Source organism: Amblyomma maculatum, chromosome 2, assembly GCF_055883805.1.
Source record: "Amblyomma maculatum isolate TAMU_Amacu chromosome 2, ASM5588380v1, whole genome shotgun sequence".
In the NCBI taxonomy this organism is placed as follows: domain Eukaryota; kingdom Metazoa; phylum Arthropoda; class Arachnida; order Ixodida; family Ixodidae; genus Amblyomma; species Amblyomma maculatum.
In genome coordinates this window covers 90266476-90291273 of record NC_139345.1, presented here as the reverse complement: position 1 = coordinate 90291273, position 24798 = coordinate 90266476, and the positions used below count along the sequence as shown (strand labels likewise).

Sequence of the window (24798 nt, the reverse complement as noted above, 5' to 3'; positions counted from 1 at the left end):
AGCGCAAAAAATCACGTGCCAGCGGGCAAAAGCAGACGACGAAGAGTCGGCAGCGCGGTCGTGGGAGGCGAGGCATGCGTCAGGGCCAATCAGAGGGCTGCGCCTCGGAGAGCGCGCGCTTTACCCAATCAGCGGCTGTCTCGCGACGATTCACCCCTTGCGGACGGATGCCGAAAGCTCCGCTGTGCGAACACCTACAGCGTGTTGAGAGACGCCAGGAAAGAGAGCGGGAAACGAGCTTTCAAACGAGACCAAGATGGCGCCTATCGGTTCGCGCCGCGCGGAGCTACGGCGGCTTGAAAATGGTGCAAATTTTCGCGTTTGGCGTTCAATTTCGGCTCACCGACGTTTCTAAATTGCCGTTTTTTAAATACTTTCAGTAGGAATTGAGCTATAATATTTTGTAGAGGCATAGTCGGGACATTGAAGACTTCAAAACAGCAATTTTTAAAAATTGCCATTTTTGACCATTTTTCGCGATTTCAAGACCCGCGTCCCCCCTTAAGGGGGGACACTGGTCTTAGAGCTATTTTCCTTATTTTAAAGCCAATCCTGATAAAATCATACCCTCTTGTTCACATTTTTATGCTGATTTCAAAAATGTAACTTGTTTTTCTCTATGTCAGTTAGTTCCCGAGATAGATATTAATTATTCATTTAATTAGTACTTCCACGCAAAAAAAACGCCTCTATAAAACATCATTTTTAATGCATGGCGGTATAGTACAATGACCAAAGAGTGCAATGATCGAAGCAGTTTTTCCATTTTACCCTTATTAGCAATTTTGCTGCACTTTGAAAGTTGTCCTTCAAGACGTGCCTATCATGCTTCAATTAACTTGGCAAAATAAAAAATTTTTGAAGCTTGAATAAAGAATTCTGCTTCGATCATTGCATTCACTGCATCTTCAGCTTTATTTAGAAAAAGGAATTACATCTCTATCTGTCCTAGATGCAGAGATATCGACGAACTAAACCAGCCAAGTGTCCAAAATTTGAGTTTTGAGAAAATGGGAAAAAACAAACTAGGCACAATTTATTCAAAATTTCAAAAAGATATATACATATTTACACTTGCAGACAGCTAATATGCACCAGGCATGTAATCTGACTGCTTGGGCTGACTAGAATGCCGCTTTTTCAGTGCCCGATGCACGTTGTCCGCAGAGGCACGCTTGCGTACTGATTCGGCTGTTCGGCGCCTGTCCTTCTCAGCCATCCTCCTGATATTCTGGACGCCAGGGTTCATATTTAGCTCACTCAGTATTTTTGAGCATGCTTGTAGGTTTCCTGCATTGAAGCTGACAACAGCCTCCGCAACAGCTGCTTGAACAGAGAACAGTGACACATGGCGCTCCTTTGGTGCGAGTGACCATATTAGGGAGTGCAAGCTTTCATTATTGTTCTGGGTTTTTCCCTGCTGGCACCGCTCCAGCAGCTTTGGGTCTGCCAAACGCTCATAAATAGGCAAAAGTGCTTTGCACACATGTGGTGGCAAACTGTATCTGTGCTTGGGAGCAGGCTCTCCCTTGGCTCAAGCAACATTCTGGCGGCACCACGAGTTTGCGCCTGTCGGGCAGAGGGTGTGGTTTGACACGGTATCATTGGAGGTTACGTGATGATAGGTAGCCATCACTGCCTTATGCATTGCCCCAACATCTCCAGCATGGGACTTCACGGCCCAGCTGTAATACGATGTCAACTTGGTGACAAGGTCGCCTGTCAGCTTTCCTTTGCCACTCAAGCTCTCTTTTGCATCACCTTTATGCTTGGCAATTGCATTGCGTAGGGCCGTTCCCATCCGCTTGTGCACATGGTTTGTGCAATCTTCTTTGCTGATTTCGATGTAGCCGTACACAGCTGATTCTTGCAATGCAAGAAATGTGCGGCTATCACCGTCTGAGAGCATGGTCGTGTACCTAAGGCCATGTTTCTCCAGTGACCTTTCAAACAAAACAAGTCCGGCCTGAACTTCCATTTCACCGGACTTTTTGTCCGTGTTCTTTTGGCACAAGTGGCTCTCTTTCCACACCTCATAGGACGGGTCACCTTCTTTAGGCCCTGCTCACACCCAGCACAAAAGTTACTGAAAACTACATAGTCAAGTACCAGTTCAGTAAAAAGTTCTACTACGGCGCCGACACCGATGTGGGATGAATGACCCCGGGTCATCCATGAATCATCGAAAGAGACAGAAATGTTCCCGGGGTTGTCAAGGTTCAACTCGGTATAGAGTTGCCGAACTGAACGGGCGCTGTCTTTCAATACTCCTTCGGCTGCGCGTGTTGCTGCGGGCGTCAGCTCACTCTTTACGTAGTCCTGCCACGTTTTCGTGTGCAGGCCACGATGAGATATGCTCATCGCCGCAAACACATCATTCAGCGCCGTTTGCCTATGTCCGGTACTTTGCATCGCGCGTGCAGCAAGGATATTCACGGCAAACGGATTTATCTTCTGGCTGCCTTGCACGCACGGCGAACTCCATGCCGATGAAATGTCCCCGCAAATCACGCACACGAGAGAGAGTTTAACGGCTAGACCATATTCACGATTTCCTTTTGAAATATGGACATCCCCGCCACACACTTTGCATTTCACAGCAGACAACAGTTCGTTCAGCGACTCCAAACTCACAACAGTGAACGTCGTATCGTCCGCACGGCAACCGCCGGTCGCGTCAAGAAGACTGGCGTCAGAGGTGGCGATGAAATCCGCTTTCCTCTTCGTCGCTGCGGTTGAACCCAGCTCCTGCAGCATTCCTTCGGCTTTTCTTTTATTTTCAATCAAGTCCGAAGGCTGCAGCATCGTCGTGTCGTGGCGGACGCGTCCGCTGGGCGTAGGCGCCTCCGAGCTCGCTAGGCCTATTTCGTCCGCGGGGACTTCTTGACTTGCCGCTGGCTCCTGCACATCCTCGGAGCTTTCGGGTGACGCAGGACGGTTCCGAAAGTTGTCGCCGCGTGCACTCTTCTTTTTGCCGAATTTTTGGCGCGAGCAGAATTTACTGAGGGGCATCCTTTTGCCTCGGTCTCGACTCAAAGCAAAATGGCGTCTCGGACGCTTTCAACGGCTGCTGGCCCGCCGCATGCAGATGACGTGCGATAGAATCAGCCAATCGGATGGCTCAGTTGCAGTCACGTGCGCTCAGCAGCGAATCAGACGCCGCGTTTTCGTTTTTCTTTGTGGTTATTTTTCTCAGTGGCCATTGAGGGCAGACAAGCGCTAGCGGCGGGAAATTGAAACCCAAAAAGCGCTCTTTCAAACGAGCCCAACACGGCCGAGATCGGTCCGGCGGAACGGCAGTTGCGCGCAACGAAAAATGTGCCGTTTTATCGTCTGCTGCTGCGCAAATTGAGCCCGCACAATGATTTCAGTTCGTTATTATGCTGAAAATACTGACTTCTGGAAGAAGAAAATTGGTGAACTTGTAGATTAATAGCCACAGATTCCAAAAATGTCATTTTCAGAAAATCGGTTGTTTGGTCATTTTTTGGTCCCAAAGACCCGTGTCCCCCCTTAACTCAAGAAAGTAGAAAATTGAATTGCTGTCGCAGTAGCTCAGTTGTTAAGAATATAAGAGTACCAGAAGGGAAATTTTAAGGACGTGGGTTTAAATCTCGCCCGCAGTGTGCCATTTTTGTCCTACTTTCTGTCCATGTATTTACTTTTCACTTGTAAAATTATTACAGCAGCAATTCATGTCACCAGCAGATAATCCCTTGTGCTTTCCTTGGCGTTGCAGACTATTGGCCTCTTCCAGTTGTGTTTCAAGGCGATGTGTCCCTTCCTTTTTTTCTTTTCAATAAAAATTGTGGATCAGGTTGTCAAAGGCATTATTTTCTGTTCTAGGTACTAAGCACAATGCAACTTGAGGTTGTTTGAAATGACTATGTCACGGCCTTGCAAGTCCTTAAAGACACTTGAAAATTTTCCCTTTAAAACTGTTACGAGCCCTGTGCCTCTCTGCTCGAGCAAAAACAATTTTCGAGAAACCAGATTGCAATTTTTGAGAAACCGGAAAATCACCAGCATCGCCATCAAAGCCACACTTGCATCATTGGCTAACAGCCAGTCAAGGTCAAATCAAGCCGTATGCAAAGTAGCTGTGGCTGGTTGCATTTAATGTGGGCTGTTGCAGCTTCTAATGTGTGGGTTTGCGGTTAGCTCTGTATGTTTAGGGTCGGCTGCTTTGCGTGCTACCTTCAAAATCTGCACAAGCATGCAGTATTGGGAGACTGTGACTTGAGGCGGCTGGTCACAAAAGCAGTAGATGAGGAAGAAATTTGTTGATGATTATAGTACCTGGTAAGGCAAAATGTGGTTGCAGCGGTTTGTGTACAATGAAAGCTCGTTAATTTGAACCTCAATAATTTGAATTTTCAGGTTATTGGTCTGGCCAAGCTTCATAGAGGTCTGTGTATAAATAAGCCCGCTCATTATGCGAGTGATCCGCTACAGGTAATTCGAACTGCGCGGCGCCGCGTCTGGGCGGCCTGGCGTCCAGCACATGAATGGCCAAAGAAACACCCCCACGGTAGGGCAACAAGTTATGAGGCTGCGTGCGTTCAAAACTGGGATTTTAAAGAAAACCAGGTAAAACTATGGCAGAGTAGGTAAAGCCTAACCCATGACAGGTGGGGCGGTCAGCGGCTGCTTGCCATCTGTTCCGCATGACCTCCAAGACTTGCTTCTAAATGCTCGTTAATTCGACCCCCATTAATTCGGAAGTATGGTCAAGTATTTCTTTCTGCGTAGTCCCAGCTAACGCCCATGTACGGTTGGGGCGTAAGACGGGCGCTATGGGTCCTGCACCAGTTGGGCCGCGTCTGGTTATGATTGCATGGTACTGTAAGTGATCGTCGAAAAAGCACACCTCAAACCTTGACTATATGTTGCGCGGTTGACTGCTCACCCCCTGATGTAAATGCAGCGGCAAGTGCGAGGAAACAAACAGCCTCATCCAACACCACCTTACTCTCGGCGTGGCTTCATTAGGCGAGTAAACGCAGTAAATTTACTGCAGTTCAAATGATTTTCATCAGTTTTTTTAAGGTCATTGGATAATTCGAACATCGGATAATTCAAACTTATTTTCTCGTCCAGGAAGTGCAATTAATGAGCTTTTACTGTATTTGAACTATAGGTGGCTGCAGACGGAACACGCAGTGCGCAGTGGTAGGAATCTTCAGTAGAATCGCGGTGATATGAGCCTGGTTGATAGAGTTTTGGGATAGGACGAGTTCATAAAGAATCTCCGATGGGAGTGCATTGTGCACCATGTGCTGAATTTCAGATGTTTCAAACACTCCCTTGTGCTACTGCAAGTGATATGAATGCATGAGCCATGACTGCAATGACGACCACTACCCGGAACTGGTACACCGTCTGCACATCGCCGACATCACACTTCACCTACCATGACTATTAAGCTGTGGCTGTGCAGCTGTAAATGAATCCTCTCAATTTTGTTAGCTCTTGGCATTATTTCTTGGCAGATCTTACAATTTCACAGCTGGAACGGCTATGGAAAGGTCTCGGCAGGCATTGATTTGGTGAGCATAACCACGGCTGCTCTAAAGGATTTATTGTGCTTCTATAGAGCGGCCGTGATATAACCGATTCATGGGAGATGATACGTCGCTGTTCCATATGAACATGTATAGTTTGATCAATCTATTAGAACTCATCGTTATGTGTGATATCTTTATAAGTAGACTGTGCTGTCTTGTGTGCACATTGTATGTTTTGCTGACTCATCCTTCCACCTTAGTTTTGATAATTGTTGTACATAGCTGCACAGATTTATTGTAGCTGTTAATTTTGCTTATCTAGTGCATTGTGATGACGTGGTTACAGCTGGTACAATCTGGATACATGCCAGCTGCTTTTTTTTCTTGCAGAAAAAAGTTGATGAGATGGCTACAAAGGCTGCCACTGCCTCAAGTACTTCCCGCTCACAGCGCCAGCGGGATGAGTCCGAGTATGTGGACGAGTATTCAGGTGGCTACGAAGGTGACTATGATCCGTACGGCGACTACTCGCACTTGGAGGCTGCGGCAGCTGCTGGCAGCACGGCTCCCGCACTGGTGGCAGCAGGACCAACACATTCTGTACCGCCACCGCCTGCCCCGCTGGGGTACCCTCCATTCCGTGGACCCCCGGCCTATCCTGGCTATCCTCCACCGCACCTCAGCTACCCATTGCCCCCGCCTCCGCCCCTGGGTCGGCCGTTGCCCCCACCTCTGCCACCCCAGCCTTTCTACTCGCCACAGGTGGCTGCAGCCGCAGCGGCTGTACCAGCACCTGGTCTTTGCTTGGCCGAGGGACAGGTAAGAGCACCTCTTTGAAAAGAAGACTCGGGTCTTAGAACGGTCGAAAATGGTGAAAAAAATCAATTTTGAGAAAAACTCATTTTCGGAACGTTCATCCTTTCGAGCACCTGCACTCAAAGCTGTCACCCGCTTTACCGTTACAACGGACCTTTTCAGGGCCACACAAATGTTTGTCATGGTGGGGCTCGGGCCTCCTTGGCTCTGGACTGTTAGTTCCCTCAAGAAACCGTTTTCAGGACTCAAACTACCGTTCTTGCAGCTGGGCACCCTAGCCCTGCACTTTCGTCGTCTAAATAAGTCAACCCATAACTTCATGAAAATGACTTATACAATTTCATCATGTACACATCTTCAACATTTAAAAAAATATGTTTGCTTGGATGGAATAAGATACTTATTGTTTTGTTTTGCACGGCAACAGATAGGGAATATTCAAATAAAATTTGTAGTTGAAAATTCCTCCCAAAATTTTCTGCAGTCAGTGTCAAAACTCCAAACGTCAAAACTCCAAATCTAATGTCAGCTAATTATATTTTAAAATTATGGGGTATCGGCATAATTGCACATTTTTATATGATAATGCACCTCAATGACAATATAAATAGCATAGCTCCACATGACAGGTCTTTGGCTACAGCTGCATTTTAATGGAACCCAATAATATTGATGGAAAGGGTCTTAACGACTTGGAAGAAATTGCCTAATTAGGCAGTAATGTTTTCAAAGTATGAGAACTAATTGAGATATAGTGAAACAATTTTTGGAAACAGCAGGAAGAAATACACATGCATGCCGAACCTTGATACAATATCTCTAATAATAAAAAAGTTTGTTTTAGGACTAGTGTCTCCCTTTAAGTGCACCCAGTTCATGCCGATAAAAATTTGTGCAGAAATGTTCTGAAGAAAGAGATGGTGGCAACACTAGCGTGCCAGGAACTCTGAAATACAGTGGAGACCGCTTACAACGTAACTGCTTATATTGTGAGACAGGTGATAGTCAAATCTTGATATAACGAATCCCGCGGGACCGGAAAAATCATTCGTTATTTTGAAATATCGTTGTAATGAAAAATTTGTGGTTATAAGCCAATGGTCAAACCTAGGTATGAAAATGACATACAGTGAAAGCTCGTTAATTCACAACTCGTTAATTCGAAATTTTGGATCATTCGAAATAGTCATCGTGGTCCGGTCCACAGTGCATAGAAGTCTATGCGCGTAACAGCTCGTTAATTCACTCAAAAATTGGCGCCGCCACCCATAATTCGAACTGCGCGCCGCCAAGCGGCGCTGTTAAAAACCATCGTTGGAAGCTTTCACGGCAGAACGATAGATGGCACAACCATCGGGGCGCCGCTCATCATCATCATCATCGCTAGGGTGCTGGAACAAGTACTAAACAGTCTTTCCTGCCGCGACTCCTTCGAGGAACGACGTTTTAGTGTTATCGACCACGGTTTCGTGTTGCATTTCGTGAGCCCTCGTTTTGCACGCCGCTTGTTGTGAGCTTGTGTCCGCGAGATGTGTTCGCGTGGGAAATACTGTGCCAAGACGGTGAAGGAGAAAGTGGCTATTTTACGCGAGGTGGATGAACGGAAGGCCAGCAAAGTGGAAATCGCGAAAAAGCACGGGATTCCACCAAGCACGTTGTCGACGTACGTCCGAAATAGGAAGGCCATCGAGGATGCCTATGAAGCCGAAGATTTCGCCAGCAACAGAAAAAGGCTTCGGTTAGCCAAGTATCCGGAAATTGAGACCGCTGTGATCACGTGGGTGAAAGAAATGAGAAGCGCTGACATTCCACTGAGCGGCCCAATTATCATGGCGAAGGCGGCCGATTTCGCCCTGCGCTTGAATGTGGAAGATTTTGTCGCCTCCAAAGGATGGTTTCACCGCTTTAGAGACAGACATAATCTTGTCTTCCGGGTGTTGTCTGGAGAAGCCAAAGAAGTGGATGCAGAAACTTGTGCCACGTGGCGAAGCGGTGCTCTGCAGCAGTACTTAGAAAGCTACTCGGCACATGATATATTCAATGCTGATGAGACGGCTTTGTTTTATAAGCTCCAGCCCGACAGAACAGTAACATTTAAAGGGGACAGCTGCGCTGGCGGCAAGCGAAGCAAAGAGCGGATTACTGTTCTGGTCGCCGCTAATATGACCGGGACGGAGAAGGTCCCTCTTTTTGTTGTCGGCAAGGCACATAAGCCTAGATGTTTCAAGAACATTAGGACGCTGCCGACGGAATACTCCGCCAACAGCAAGGCGTGGATGACGGGCGAATTGTTTAAAAAATGGCTCTTGAAATTCGATCTGAGGATGGAGCTAGGGAAGCGTCAAGTTCTCCTCATTGTGGATAACTGCTCGGCACACAAAGTCGACGCCGAGCTGAAAGCCACAAGGCTCGTCTTTTTGCCCGCCAACACGACTGCGGCCTTGCAGCCGATGGATCAGAGGGTGATCAGAAACATCAAATGTTTCTATAGGCGCCACATGATCAAGCGCATGACTTTGTGCACTGGAAACCAGAAGACCAGCACCATCACATTGCTCACAGCAATGCACATGTTGGTGCGTGCATGGGAGCAGGTCACGCCGTCCACAATTGCAAACTGCTTCCACCACTGTGGCTTTGCTGCCGGAAGTATGAAAGAAAGTGGCGACGATGGGAGTCCGGAGCCTCTGCCTGCGGCTGTGCGTGCTGTGCTGCAGGACGTCAGTTTTGATGATTATGTTGGAGTAGACAGCGATGCAGCAGTGTGCGGTGCCCTAAGTGATGAGGACATTGTCGCTGAAATTGTTGGGGAGCAGTCTGTCCCAGAAGAGGCAGAAGACGAGGACGACGACGAGGAGCAAGAGCCCGTGCGTCCATCCGCGGCAGAAGTTATGGGAGCGCTGAATGTCGCGCGCCTTTTCTTCAGCTTTGAAGAGGGGGAAGAAGACTCCCTGCGTCGCATTCGCATGCTAGAAGACCGAGTGAGTACGGTAGCCCTCAGAGAAAAGCAGAAGATAACAGACTTTTTTGCTAAATAAATGTTTTTCGTGCCCTCCGGGCATCAAACGCCTTCATTTTTGCTCACTTTCATTAGTTCGAATTTTGGTTAATTCGAACTGGCCTGGCGGCCCCGTGGAATTTGAATTAACGAGCTTTTACTGTACCTTGGCAGTAGGCACGTGTGTAGACAAGCAAAACCTCAAGTGAAAAGGTTGCACTAACTCCAAAGCTCATTTATTTAAAGAAATAAATTATTTTCTTCTGCCGCATGCAGCAAACACGACCGCGCACTACATTACACCATTACAGCACATACGCCTTCCACTTTCTGGAACACCTCATTACATGCGTCATTGCACCGAGCGACCATTGGAGTTTCCTATGACCCATCTTCAGTGCTCCCTGAGCTTTGAAAATCTTGTCTCGGTCGTTCATAATGATCGCGACAGTCGATGGGGCAATTCTGGCTGTCTGTAGAGGCCGAATAGGTTTTTCCCTGCATCGATTTCTTACAGTGAAAGCAGCTGCGTTCATATCTTCTTGGCACTTCGCTGGCTAATATCATCGCCAATCTCGCACAAACTTTGCAATAAGATAATCTGTCGCAAAAAAAAAAATACCGTCCCGCACGCGCAAACACACGAACGACCGAGTTGCGTACGGTACACAACACAGGAAGAAAAAAACGCAGGCAGCTAGGCCTGCTGGCTACTGCGCAATAAACCATAGTTTCATGGTGGCGCTAGGAGCTGGTCCTGGATGTCCTGATGATAGCTACAGCCCACACACCATACACACAGAAACGGCGGTTTCTGTTTTGTTTCATGGAAGAGTTGTAAGCTGCAGCGCTGTTAAATTTAACCAAATTCGTAATACTGATGTTCTAAAATTATTAAGGAAATAAAATACTACGTTCGTTATTCTGAAATATATGCTATTTTGAAATTCGTAATTCTGAAATACCGTATATACACGCGTGTATTGGCCGCACTTTTTTCTCCGAGATTGGGGTGAAAATCAGGGGGTGTGGCGATTATATGAGAAAAAAGAGCGAAAAAAAATGATTTGCGGTAGTATCTGCTTTATTATTGTAAAAAAACTCCTCGTCCTCCTCCGCTAAACTCGTTGGGATTTCAGGCTCGTCCAGTGTCCAAAACATCACTCCTCAACGTCGTCGTCCTCCTCCTCCGAACTCATCGGGACATCAGGCTCGTCCTTGTCCCAGATGAGGTCATCCTCCACCGTCCAGCCTGTTTGATATCCCTGTCACCTTGAAACTTTCAACTTAAAGTGAGCGGTATAACTAACTCATTTTCCCATCGACGAAAAAAGAAAATCTTCAGCTCACGAGCGCAGAACAAATCAGGGCAGCGATGCGTTCCGATTGCGAGATCGCACGTGATATGCTTTGGGCGATCGAGGAAATGGCTGTAAAATGGAGGAGCGAACAAACTTGGAGTGGATTGGATTGGATTTGCTGGCCTCACCCTTTGTAACGGGCGGGCATCGCTGCGGCTATGAGCGCCTCCTTTGTAACGGAGGTGGTGGCCGCTGCCCCCATGCTCGACTTTTTTTACCTCAAATATTTTGTTCTTAATTCTTATTGGCAATTCTACTTCTAACCTTACGCTTAATTTTGGCTTTCACTTGATTTTTGGGCTCCACCTGGCGGCAGTAACCACAAAACGTTCCGTATTTCTTGCACCGCACAGTAGATGGCACTGCCCAACTTCCTGAAACTCATGGTGCGGCTTTTACTCGCGAAATTTTTTCCTAATTTTCTTTCTAAAGTTCGGGGTGCGGCCATTACACGCGTGTATACGGTAGTTTTACGTTGAAAGCATAGCAAATCTGCCGGGGATTCTTAAATTCGTTAATTTGAAAATTTGTTAATGTGGTGTTCGTGGTAACGAGATTTCACTGTAAAGAGGCGTCTCTCATAGCCTGAGCCGCTTTGGTACGTTAAACCCCACAAACCAAACCAAACCAATCACTGTAACGAGGTTTTTACCGGCCACCAGTCTGCCTCCCATAGGACTGCTTATTGTGCGGTTGTGTGAAGCAGAATATCGACTTTAGTTTAGTTTCGAAGTCCACACGGTGGAAGTTATTTCCTGCTGAAAGCTCTTCTCTGCTTGACACAGCACATAGCACCATGTGCTTACGGCGTAACACAAGTGCACACTCCGCGCGGGCGCCGCTTGTTGCCTCTCCTTCATTTTCTATGCCTTGCTCCTGTCGCATCACCCTTGGCCGTTTGCCGCGTGAAGTTTTCAAGCCACGTGCTAAAGGAATGAGAGGGGACAGTTCAGCGACGGCTGGTCTGGGCAGCGCCGCGCCCATTCCCAAAATGCGCGCGCATCTGCAGTGATCGTTTTCTGCGTGCCAACACATGACATTTGCAAGCCATATGCGGGGGTGTGCCCATCCTTTTGCCAAGCTACCTATCTCTCTCCTTCAGCACGTGCTGCGCATGCGCCAAGCCAGCTCAGCCCGTTTTCAGACAGGCGTCGACGAGAGCTTTCCCCAGCGTGTGTTGCGAACCCTCTGCGCGCGCGGCGGCTGAGGTGGCTATGGTGCCTGCGGACGTTGAAAAAAGGCAGCTCTGTTTTTTTTTTTTTTTTTTTTTTTTTTGCGAGTCATCCTTTCTTATCGTTGTGCTTTTCGGACGTTAAGAAGCGGCAGGTTTTGTTTTTTCTTTTTGCGGGAGTCGTTTATCCTTGCAGGTATTAATCAATGAAAGCACGCGGTCAGCTGCTGCGATTATGATGCCCGCGCCAAGCGCGGCGTGGTAAATCGAACCAGGCTTGTACGTGCAATCAAGCCATCACGGACACTCTGCCAAGTTGGCTCCCCACCACTGCAGGAGCTATCAAAAGATAAACGCGCCCCGACGTTATCGCTGCGCAGCATCTTGGCACGCTGCCAAGAAATGAGCTGTGGATAAGACTACCAAAACGGAGTGGTGCGCGCCATCGACATGCAAGCGAAAACGCTCGCGATTTCTGCCGTGGCAACACAGAAACCTAGTTTAGAGCTGCCGCGGTGGCTCGAGTAGCGAGAGGGAGTTTGAAATTTTTCGCTCTGTCGCTGCCGCTCGTCCCTGAGATCGCTCAATCGCTTGCATGTGAGCGAGCTGGCCTTAACGCTTTTTTTTTTTTTTTTTCAAATTCTCCGTGTAAACGTGCAGGGTGGGGTCATTATGCGAGTGGGTTGCTTACGCGACAAATACGGTATCGTTTTTTGGCATCGTAAGTGCCATCACAAGCCACTTTTTGTATATCGAATTATCGATATATCGAACTATTTCGCGATCCCCTTTGAGTTCGATATATCCGGGTTCGACTGTATGACCTTCAGAATACTGATCTTATCCAATCAGCGTGCAGCAAAAGCGGAACGTTTCGGGGGCGAGAGCAAAACTTATCAGGGCATTGTTGTTGATGTTCCGGGTTGGTCTGACGTAGTTTCGCTTTTAGTGCTAAAGTCTGAAGAGCTGAAATCTTCTTTCGGGTCATCCAAAAACGAGCTCGCCGATGCGTCAACTTGGTTTCCGCGCAGCAGGAGTGCACAGTGTTGACGCTGTGATATAAACAAGAAGCCCTGAACACCATCTGGATGGGCACGGCACAGCGGTAAATATTAAAACCAAAAGTGAAGCTGAAAGAAAGTTCCTCTATATCTCACTGGATGACGTCACTTATCGAGGAGTGCTTCGAAAGAGGGAAAATTCGAATTGTAAAACCATTGATAGCGGGCTATCGATGGGCATTGGCGCGGGCAGGAAAGTATTAGTGGCTGATAAGCTTTTGCAACTAGCTACAGACCCTCTAGTGAAAGCCACTGGGTGATAACATATATTAGCAAAATATTAACAGTTAATTTAAAGCATGACCCCTTTCTTATTAGAGACCTCTTATAGAGCAGACAAACACTGTCTTCGGTCTAAGCTGTGTACGCACCCTCAGCCGCTTTTTTTTCTCCCCCTCTCCTTTATCAGCCTTTGCCGCAGTTTACCTTTGACATCAGCCAGCCACCTCCATCCACTCATGTTGCCAGCAGTACTACATCCTCACATGTGGCCAGTGGCGATGTTGGTCGAGTGTCGGCCTTCAGCCGCCTTGGGAAGCCGCCAACCATGGAGCCCCCATCTTCTGTGCATACAGCGCCGCCACCACCACCTGCGGCCACCTCCATCCCTCCTGCAGCTACATCGACGCCACCAAAGCCGCCCAATGCTCCACATGCCTTCCAGATCCCCCTGCCTACCACCACCACTCCTGGACATCTGACCACAGGGTCTCAGGTGACACCCTCATCATTTCCCACTCCTGCGGCAGTGACCTCAGTGGTGACCCCCAAGTCTGCAGCTAGTGCGCCCCATCTGCATGGACTGCTCACGGGGACAACACTAATGCCAGCCTCAGCTGCTCCAGAGAAGCAGGCACCATTCACTGCTGTTGGAACTAGAACGGCCGAAGCAAGCCCAGGAGTGCCGGTGAGATTCAGATATTCTGTGCTCAGTCTGGGGGGCATGAACTTAAGGGGGAAAGAGGGGATTGGAGATGACCTTTCTTATTAATGCGAAAGCATTACTTCTATGTTCACAGATTTCTGTCTGCAGACCGTTTCGGCAAAATTGTGTCCGCAGCAGTTGCGAGTAATTGAGAAGTGGTAGAGGTTAATGAGTGGTGTCAATCGATAGAGGGTGACGTAATGCTGTTCCCGACAAAATAATTAGGCCATTTAGTTAATTAGGTAATTAATTAGAGGCAGAACAGGCAAAATCGTGTCTGCAGCAGCTGTGAGCTAAATGCCACATTAAATTGTATCAAATACTAAAATAGTTAATTAAACAGTTAATTCAGGTGACGTCACGGATGTGACGTCACACAACTTGTAGTAGCGCAGAAAAAGGGCATAGAAAGGGATTGACACGCAATTTGGAAGTACCAAAGACTAAAGTACGTAATCAAGGCATCCAATTAGGGTGACGTCAAGGATGGGACGTCACGCAACCGGAAGTAGAGCCAAAAAAGGGCATAGGAAGGGATTGGCATGCAATTCGAAAGTACCAAAGACTAGCATCCGTGCTTTCGCGTTACTCCAGTGCAGATTCTGCAGTGCTCGTTAATTTTTGCTTCAATGTAGAGTGATGAAATTTAGTAAAAAGACTTGAAATAGCATCAAATGGTCAGATAAAGTTTCACAATGATAACATCAGTATTTTTTAATCGTTGTTCATATGTTCACTTGTTGCCTGCTTGTGGAAAGCTTAGCATGGCAACAAAATTGGCTATGGGTCTGTAATTGGTTTTAATATTTGCTAGCAAGTGTGGTTATTTTACTTTTTGAAAGGACAATGCCTGATGCATTTTGCTTCAGGGGAGTATAATAGGTAGGGGTGTGTAAGTATTCGAAAGTTTTGAATGGCGAAGCGAACATCTTCATATTTAGTTATGTGAAGGAACCAAATAGTGTATGTTGAAAATTATTTGAATGGAATGAAATATGTTGTGAATTTCTCAAATCCGCTTTGATTAGTTGGCATCAGTTTTGAATAAGTCTCAGTGTAGCACTACTTTGACAGCTTTAAGAAGAACTGGGCCGAAACCAACTCCATGTACACTGTCCTGTGGCAGTCAAATGTACAGGATGAAGGGTCATGTGCTGCTATGCGGTCCATTCGTATGACATTCATAATGCTCATATTCTGCCACTAAGATTTGATGATGTTGCAGTGCGTAGGTAAGATTATCAAGCCTTGCCTCAATGTTATGGCTCATTTTTTGTTGTCACTGGTCTCTTGCTCGGAGATGTGGCTCTACTTGTTTTTTTCTTTTTCCCTTCCTACTCATCAATGTGAAATTTGGCGACCATACAGTTAAAGGGACAGAACACTGGCCAAAATATGTCATAGGATTATGGTGGAGATGAAAAGGTCTTGCCCCCTGTAGTACAGATCGAGCACTAAAATATCAAAGAAAAGAGGCTTTAGAATTTTACTATGCCATTGAAAATCACATAAGAACAACCGAGGCGCTATCTAGCGGAGAAACCCTATTACTTTCAGTGTAGTTCCCCACGTGACTACAGGTCAGCAAAATATAGCTGATTTTCGTAAGTGCTCACTGTTCTTGTTACTTCTAGGAGTGCTTGTGATAATTTGTTATATTTTGCGCTCTCTGCACTGCGCCCTTAAATAAAACCACCCCTCATTTCGCACCGCGAGAGGCATGCCTTCAGGTTTTGCACTAGATGGTGCCACAGTGTTTGAAATTATGTGAATGATGCAATGACTGTGCCCACTAAAACTTTCGTCGATGAGGCTTGCGTTGTTGCGCCGTAACAGCCTTGAGTGTGAAACCGAAAAAGAACGTTAATCAAAGCAAAAAATGTCTACTTACTGTCTGGCAAGTGAAATATATATTTGCTTTTGGTAAGTCTTTCTTTGCCGACCACCAGCCGTCATCGCGGTCGCTGCTCATGGTTTCCATCATCGGACTACATAAAAACGGGCGCATGCACTGTTCGAAAAATTCTCGGCAAAAATTTTCAAACAGCGTTTCTACCAAAACCGCTATGGAATCGAACATATTACACATCAATCTTTCCATTGCGCGGAAAAAAAATTTGAGACCTCAATTCCAGTGTTCTGTCCCTTTAACATACGAAATTTGGGAAACTTTTGTTGCAACCTACTACCGCAGATTACTGAAATTTATTTCATTAGCTACTGCTTTCACTGGTTTGCGCTATTGCTTGTTTAGTGGGATTATTAGCAAATGTTCTGGTTATTAGTACAAATATTCTGTTCGCATTCGATTCAGTAGTGAAGTTAGACTATGTTCAATTCGGTTGCGAATGTACACTATTCATACTGGATTTGGTTCGGGAAAGCTACCATTCGCACTCTGCTTTTAATAAAACGTCTAATGTACCCACTGCATGGTTCGCTGACTTTGACGTAGGTTACTCTAAAGCAGTTCCAAGGTTATTGGGTAATACCCGGCTGTAGCAGCCACATTTTGATGAGTATGAAATTGAATAACGCCCGTGTGTTGTGCGATGTCAGGGCAGGTTAAATAGCTGAAACGATTTAAGCAGCTTTGGATTCCTCTACTGCTGCATTATATGCAATAACACCTGTGTGTTGTGCAATGTCAGGGTAGGTTAAATAACCAAAACGGTTTAAACAACTTTGGATTCTTCTGCTACTGCATTATATCTTCTTCATGGCCCATGTGTCATTTTGATTAATGCCGATAAACATTGAGGGCACAAATTATACCTGTTAGGTGTTCACTTTGCCGCAGTGCTCTAATAGGCAGATTTGGGACTTTCACAGGTGCAGACCCCATCGCCTGCAGCAGCACCACGCCGCATGCAGCGAGTGAGCTCTGGCTCAGACGACTACGTGGAGGAAGTGGAAGTAGAAGGGAACTTCACACCCTTGATTCCCCTGCCTGAGGAGGTGTCTGTCTGCACGGGCGAGGAGAATGAGAAGGTGAGGAGGTGTACCTTACCGCTTTTTTACATGCATGATGTATGGCCGTTCAATATAGTGCACATTTTCAACCAGCAGAGGTCGCCTGTACACGTTTGCAAAAAGCAGGTCGTAGGCATACCGTATACACAATGTAAGGGCTAGACTTTTTTTTTCCTTTGGTTTTGGCAGGGTGCAGCTCCTACATGAAACCTGCTTTTCTTTTTTGTAATATTTTGGCGACTACAGTGTGAATGCAATAACATGTCTCCCGTTCATATTTTTGTATGTTTTAACACAGCCCCGATGAATCTTTCAGATACATAGTGCATTAAAAATGTGGCTGATGTATGCGCGCTTGATGATTGGCGTGAGTCTACCGCCAATTTTAAAACAGCATGCTAGCAGTTGCTTGGACAATAGGTTACCTTACTAGCAAATGTCATGTGATCCAGCATGATGATGCTTATATCTGGCCCTTGCGACCGCTTAGAGCAGTGCTCCACATGTATGATCCGTTGCCGTCGGTGTGAGGCGGCTTCTACCTGGGCAGTTTTTCTGCATTCACTGCGGTAGAAACCTTGAAAAATCAGTTATATGTTTGCTTGTTTATTTGAATATGAGTTCGTGGTCTGATGGTAGACTGGTAACAAGGCTATATATTTTCTGTGAAACGCATTAGGTCAAGTGGCACTGTGTGAACAGCATGCTACTATGGCTCGTAGTCTGGCGGGTGGGATGTTGCCTCAAGGAAACACGCTGCTCTTAAGGGGGCACTCTGTTCTGGCTTTTGTGCAGCATCTTTGTCCTTTCTGGTGTGAACACCAAGTGCACAAGATGCATTAGCAGCGTTAAGGTACCGTGCGTTTAGTGGTTCCAGGCGGAGTCCAGTATGCGGAGCAACGCATCCATGGTCGTACAGAGTGTCGAAGGCGGTTATCATCTGTTAGCCCCCAGCAGAACAAACCATGTTGCGCAAATTTCACTTATACGTTGGCTGCTCTATAGATTATGTTCTGTTGTGATGAAGTGTGAAGTAACCAAGCAATATTTTAAGGTTTAGGGCTTCGATTTTCGACTGGGGGCTGTGGGTTGAAATGAATTCAATTGAAATTAAAGTAGCTCATACCAAATGCAAAATGTTGATGTCAGATGTTTACGCAGTGCCGAATTTAACTTGATGCTGCTAACCATTTCTTCCTTAACATTTTTACACATTTGTGCAGGTTTGTTTTGAGGAGAGAGCAAAGCTCTTCCGTTACGTCGACAAAGAGTGGAAGGAGCGTGGCATCGGGGTGGTCAAGTTGCTTGAGAACAAGGAAGGCAAAGTGCGCCTGCTAATGCGGCGGGAACAGGTGAGCACTACCAGAGACCTTCATTGAATACTACTCTTGATGGCCATGGAACTCCCGCCAAAGTGTTCAGTCAGTGGACAAAAGTGGCTGTTAGGACTGCGGGTCAAGCGGTCGTCCTGGTGGCTTGGGGTACATTAGCACCCAAAGTTCTTGCTTTCACGCTCGTGGTATTATTTCTCGTTTTTATTAACTTTATTGCGAAATTGAAGCAGACTTTCTGTATCCGTTGCATCTCTGCAGTGTTGTAATTCACTTGGCACTTGAATGAAGAAAGCGCCGCCGGCAGAGCCATAGCTGGCTCCTTACCTGTGGTCATCTGGATGGTATACATTTGTTATGCTTATAATTGGCCGTTGAAACATGGGTAAAAGGTGTGGTGCTCATTAATCCATAGCATTTAAGTGACCGCAGAGCAGTGCACAGTAAAGTAACAGCTGTGTTAGTGATAGATTTGTACTGCACGTCAGTTGCTGGCTTGGCTTGCTAGTACCCGACCTGAACACAGGTGTGACTGTACCTCGGGTTATTTTGCAGTGTAGTGAATGCAGCCAGAGTGGGATTTTGTTGGAGGGTTTAACACATGGCTATGCGTCTGAGACTGTAGCCAGTGAATGCTCAAAAATGTCCTACAATGATTGATACTATGTACGACATACAGGCTCTGGCCTTTTAGATGCACAGTACATTGAATTTCGCTTGCAACATTTGCCCAGCAGAGAGCGCCGTCACTTATCCGTCTTGAGTTTATTGCGCATTTTTGGCAGGCATAGTCCTACCATTTTGCCAGTTGGTATGCAATACAGCTACGCATCATGGTGTTTGCCACTATTCTTCTACTATTTTTCTTCGACTTTGCCGCCGCTGTCATTGGCGGTGTGCATGCGCAAAATAAAAAAGCGAGTGCCTTTTACAGAATAATTATTTGCATATTGCAATGAAATGGGGGACAGCAGTCCAAGAGAAGGGAAGACTGCAAAAGGCTTCCAAAAGAAACTCACGGTATGGCTAATTTGCGCCCGAAAAGAAACGTTCTGATGCCGGCAGTAACAACAAATTGCTTGGCAGTAATTAAAGAACAGGATGAGTTAGCTACGATGACTCTTGGGCCTTTCAATGAAGCATTTCCTTTTGTGATAGCACAAGTACACATCGCATGCCTTAGCATAACATAGTTTGATACTGAGTGTTGTGCTCATAGTAGTGGCGCTTGCAATTCTTTCGCTTTCATATTTTCTGCAGCTTGTGACACAAGCTTGTGGAAGATGGAAAGAGCCATGGCTTCGTTCGGCAGGTTCAGAATCGGAAATCTTCTCTAGGAGCTTGTAGTCTAAGTCGTTCTGGCAAACTGGCGTCAAATTGTAGCAGTCTTTTCTTTTCGTTCCACATTCTAGCATTTTGCAGTCCAGCGAATGACTGAAAAGGTGTGTGGAGGTGTGAAAGTTTTTCTTAAATACAGTACAACCTCGTTAATTCGAAGTCATCGGGACCGCGAGAAATCTTCGAATTAAGCGGGTTTTCGAATTAACCGAACACACCAAGAAATAAGACTTGGGCAAAAAAATTCGTTGCAGGAACGTGTTACCTTTATTCGGCATATTTTGAATTACTACTGAAAGTAATCAGAGATGCTGGTTTGCCGCGTCCGGTAGTACGGGACCGCAGAAAACCTTCGAATTATCCGGGATTTCGAATTAACCGAGTTCGAATTATCGAGGTTGTACTGTACGTCATCCCTGGTCTGAGTAATCAGAACAGTTTAAGACATAAAAAAAGCTAAACCATTCTGTTCTGGTTTCTTCGAGACCAGCAGCTGTACAGTGACAAAGTGGGCTTTTACCATGCGTTCTTCCACAGAAAGGTTACTGCTTGGTCGAAAATCCTTATGTGCTGGAGCTGCCAGTGACTTTTCCAAGCCTTCCTCCCGATGCTGCATTAACATCGCCTAGGTCCAAGACGAAGAGAAGTTCAAGTGATGCAGAAAAATAAGTCACGGCATTATCTGTAGATGGAGAAGACCCCTACAGGTGCCCTACATTTTATAGGAGAGTCCTTTATGAAAAAAAAAGAAAGTCCAACGTTCTTAATACTGTTGAACATAGGTTGATGTGTTCCTGGTTGATGCACTCAAAACAGTGGACATTAAGAATCTCTCATAGAGTTGCAATATCTTTTTTTCCATTTAATACGTTCCTGAATTGCACAGTTTCCCAGACTATGTTCAAAATTTTGACCAATTGTGGTTGTACCTCTATGTAATGAACCTCCAGGCAGCGAATTCCTCAATATTACGAAGTTTTTCAATTCCCCAACACCGCCCCCATTGAAGTGCATGTATTTGAAAACTCCATCTAACGAACATGTCGTGGCGGTTGACCTTGATACAACGAGCTCACGGCGCCGGCTGTCTCTTGGCTAGTGCCGAGTTGCTGGAAATTTAGCACAACCCAGCAAGTTTCAGGACGATAAAATGTGAACTGAAGTGAGAGGAACGCCTACTGATTTACTGTAAACACTTTCAAGGTGGTTTTACATCAATTCTTAATCTGGCTTTCGTTCTACATTGTCCTTTTGGCTCGTTCTACATTGTCCTTTTGGCTCTTCACACGAAAACTGCATGTAACGAAAAATCGCGGTCATTTTACAATTTCGTTATAACCAGGTTTAACTGTATAACATGTTTAGTGACCGATTACTCGTATGCTAATATGCAATCTGACCTATCCTGGGTTTGTGGGACATAAGAGCTGGGGTACAGTGACACTTATCCTCTATGGTGGCTTATGTGCGATGCCTAGGTGCAGAGAAGCAAAGCATCAGATAGTTGATGAAGGCTACGTGAGGGGGGCTACATCTACATCTAAATTTGGCCGCTACCTTGGAGACATGACGTGAACAAGAAAAAAAACACAGTGCCTTCATCTCGGTGATTTAGACGCATAGTAACGAAGCATCGGAAAACAACCGTGCACTTACATACAAGCGGCTCGGCTCTGCAGAATGTGACGACGTGGAGTAGCGTGCAGTCCACAATGGACTCCTCCCGCGCAAAGAATGTGACGACAGTCAGCCATCGTAACAGCCTATCCACAGTGCTGTAGTGTAAGGGGGAATCATTCAGAAATAACCAGGAAGTAATCTTGGCTCGCCATTATGTGCTGCAAAATCTCTTCTGGGCTAAGGGCAGTGCGAGTGCAAACTGAATTCTGCGAGAACTAAATAGGGCGTTGTTTGCCTTATGACAAGAATTGCTAATCTAAATTTTTTATGAAGTGGAAGTGTTGCTAAATGTCTTTGAACTTCCTAGGCAGCTTGTATTGTACATTTCTCCGGATACCTTTTTTCTTTTTTTTTTTTTCCTTCGTATCTTAAAAACATGTCAGCGAGGTTTTACTGTACCTCCGCAGGGTACAGTTAGAGCCATGCCCATGCCATCCCTTCCAAGTGGTGCTTGGACTTTCATTTTGAAACTTCGAAGAACATAGAGCGTTGTGAACGCATATAAAATGATCATAGCATTAAGAAACTACATTCAAAATAGGGACTAGGCTCACCTGCGAGCTCCTGTTGAAAGTCCTGGTCAATTTAGTAGACTCGCTGTCCAAATCAAAGTAGGAGCTCCCGCTGTTGTTGCTAGACTCCGCTGCCACCTACTTCCAGAAATTTCGCTGAGGCAGCAGCATACTCATTAACACTGCGTGACATTCTTTTCGTGCCCACGCTCCATGGTTTGTCACCACCACCACCACGAGCAAGGCGCCAAATTTGTTTACTTAAACCACAGTAAGAGCTTGCCTCTGATAAATTGCCTCATAACAAAAATGCAAAAAAAAGAAAAATAAGAAGAAAACCTTGGAAATAAATATTACAGTAAAACCTCGTTAATTCGAACTTGCGGTTAATTCGAACTGACGCTCGAGTCCCGGCATTGCCCTATGTATTTCAATAGGAGAAAACGCCCGATAATTCGAACATGCCAGTATCCACAACGGTTAATTCGAACTAGGAGCCCATGGCTCACACAGCTCCTCGCAGACAGAAGTCGGCCCATACCGTGTACAATGCGCAGAAAGATTACTAAAGACGCAAAAAAAACAAAATCTTTCAAATCTGCCCGCGCGCACGAGACGAGGTGCGCACTCGACAGTCACAGCGAGCATTCCGGTGCATGCCGTAGCAGGTTTTCGCTGCCGGGTGCCGCCAGGCTCCATCTCACCAACGGTCCGGCGCAAGCCGTTGCAGGTTTTGGCTGCAGCGCGGTTGCTGGGTGCGCTTTTGACAAGCCTTTTTTCTTTTTGTCCTGCAGTCACGTTGTGTGCACAATGCAGTTGTCGGTGTCGTGCATTTGTTCGTGCCGCGGCGGTCCAAGTTTTACCGTTTTCGTTGCCTCACCGCTTTGCCAGCGACGACTCATCGATTGTGACAGCCATGGCAAACTGCGGTAAATACACGGCAAAGGACCTCAAGACGAAAATGGAGATTTTGAGTAAGGTGGAACGTGGTGTCCTATCCAAGACGGATATAGCCAAAAAGTATGACATCAAGAAGAGCACGAACAAGGAATCGATCAGTGCTGCCTTTCGTAAAGACGTTATGGAGCCCTCTCGCAAAAGGCTACGGACGTCGGCCCATCCCGAGGTGGAGAGTGCCGTAATGGCATGGATAAAAGAAGTTCGTAGCCGGAACATTCCGTTAAGCGGGGCCATAATTGCTGCGTAGGCTGCAGTCTTTGCCAGCCAAATGGGCACCAGTGAGTTCGGCGCGTCGGAAGGCTGGCTGTCGCGTTTCAAGGCGCGTCACGGGTTGACATTTAGAAACGTTTGTGGGGAGTCAGCTGAAGTCGACAAGGAAACGTGTGAACAGTGGGTCTCCAGTGAACTGAAGGAACTGCTTGCTGATTATGCGCTTAGCGATGTATTTAATGCTGACGAGATGGCGCTGCATTTCAAATTGCTCCCCAACAAGACCGTCACTTACAAAGGCGACACTTGTGCTGGCGGAAAGAGAAGTAAAGAAAGAATCACCGTCATGATGTGCGCAAATGCGACGGACATGGAACGGTGCCGCTTGCTGGTGATCGGCAAGGCAGAGAAGCCTCACTGTTTTAAAGGCATCAAGACTCTTCCTGGTGATTACACCGCAAACAAAAAGTCGTGGATGACACGGGAAATTTTCACCGACTGGCTGCGCAAGCTAGACAGGAAATTGCTGCACAGAACAGGAATGTTCTCATGTTCGTGGACAACTGTACAGCTCATTGTGACGTGAGTGGACTGACAGCAATCCGCTTGGCATTTTTGCCTAAAAACACTACTTCTGTGCTCCTGCCTATGGATCTTGGAGTTATTTAGAACTTAAAAACGATTTACAAGCGCCACCTCCTGGAGAGACTTCTTTGTTTGGACATTGGCAAGTCGTACGACATCGATTTGCTTGGAGCTGTCCACATGCTGGCATCATCGTGGAATACCGTCAAGCCGGAAACTATCAAAAATTGTTTCTGCAAGTGTGGCTTCGGTGACGCCCCAGAAGCATGCAGCGTGGAGGTAGCGGAGGCTTCGTCTTATGGTGACTCCGTCGTGCTCGACTGTGGCTTCGCGGCTTTGCCGGAGGGTGTCGGCTTTGAAGCCTACGTTGACGTTGACAACGGTGTGGAGACGTCTGGGCCCTTGAGTGATGAGGATATAATCGCGGCTGCATGTGCTCCACAGGGCTCACGGGTGGCGAACACGGCTGAAAGCGATGAAGAGTCCGACGAAGGCGACGATCCGGTGCCACCCCCTAGTGCATGTGAAGTAGCGTCAGCGCTCGATCTCGCTGCACGATACTTCTCCGCCGATGAGAATTCGGATCCTGCGCTGGAACTCTTGGGCAAGCTGCAGTCGATGCTTGTGGAGTTGCGGCACAAGAAACGCAAGCAAACGCAGATTACAGATTATTTTTCCGTGTAAATAAACATGTTTTGAAGCTCGCTACTCGCACGAATGCATTCCGGTTCTTGTTTGCGGCTCATGACTGACCGATTAGTCCCGTTCATTCGCCGTTGCAGTTCGATTGTTAAAATGATCGCAATCGCCCTCCGTAAACGTGCAGTAGCGCCTAGCCCTCTTTACTCATGGTAATGAGTCAACATGTGGGCTCTGCCAGCACGGTGGGCCACGATGGCGCTCATTCCAGTGTCCGACTGTTAATTCGAACTCCGCTTAATTCGAACAGTTTTCTCGGCCCCTTCGAGTTTGAATTAACGAGCTTTTACTGTAGTTGTGCAGCTACCCATTAGGTGGTTAAAATATGCAAAACATGTAAGAAAGGGAGAAAGCAGTAAGGCTGCTTCAGTGTGCATCCATTTTCACTGCTGAATGTTATTTATTTAGTCTCTGGGGCAGTAGAAAAAGTAAAAACTTGCCAACGCTTACGTTACCTCCTAATGCGAAATTTGAGCGCAGCTCATCAGCTGTTTCACCTTTTCGATAGATTGAGGCAAAGATTTCGAGCAAGACACGTATGTGCAATTACAGACAACTTTTTAAAATTTTTCACACGTATTTCTGCAAGGAACACTCCACTAACAGTTCTTGGCTGTCATGAAAGAAGCTTTGTGGTCGGAGAAATGAAGAGAGCAATTTTATCGGGAGGC

General features: G+C 46.5%; 1 protein-coding gene across 2 annotated transcripts in view; it reads left to right on the top strand.

The window, feature by feature from the left end:
- Positions 1 to 24798, top strand: part of LOC146199229 (E3 SUMO-protein ligase RanBP2-like) — a 118417-nt gene that overhangs the window by 44505 nt on the left and 49114 nt on the right. For both annotated transcript variants that reach the window (XM_084594706.1, XM_084594705.1), the window contains exons 21-24: positions 5898 to 6326; positions 13324 to 13821; positions 16672 to 16830; positions 18036 to 18164. In XM_084594706.1, the coding sequence (XP_084450832.1) occupies positions 5898 to 6326; positions 13324 to 13821; positions 16672 to 16830; positions 18036 to 18164 (1215 nt within the window). The remainder of the gene's footprint in view (positions 1 to 5897; positions 6327 to 13323; positions 13822 to 16671; positions 16831 to 18035; positions 18165 to 24798) is intronic.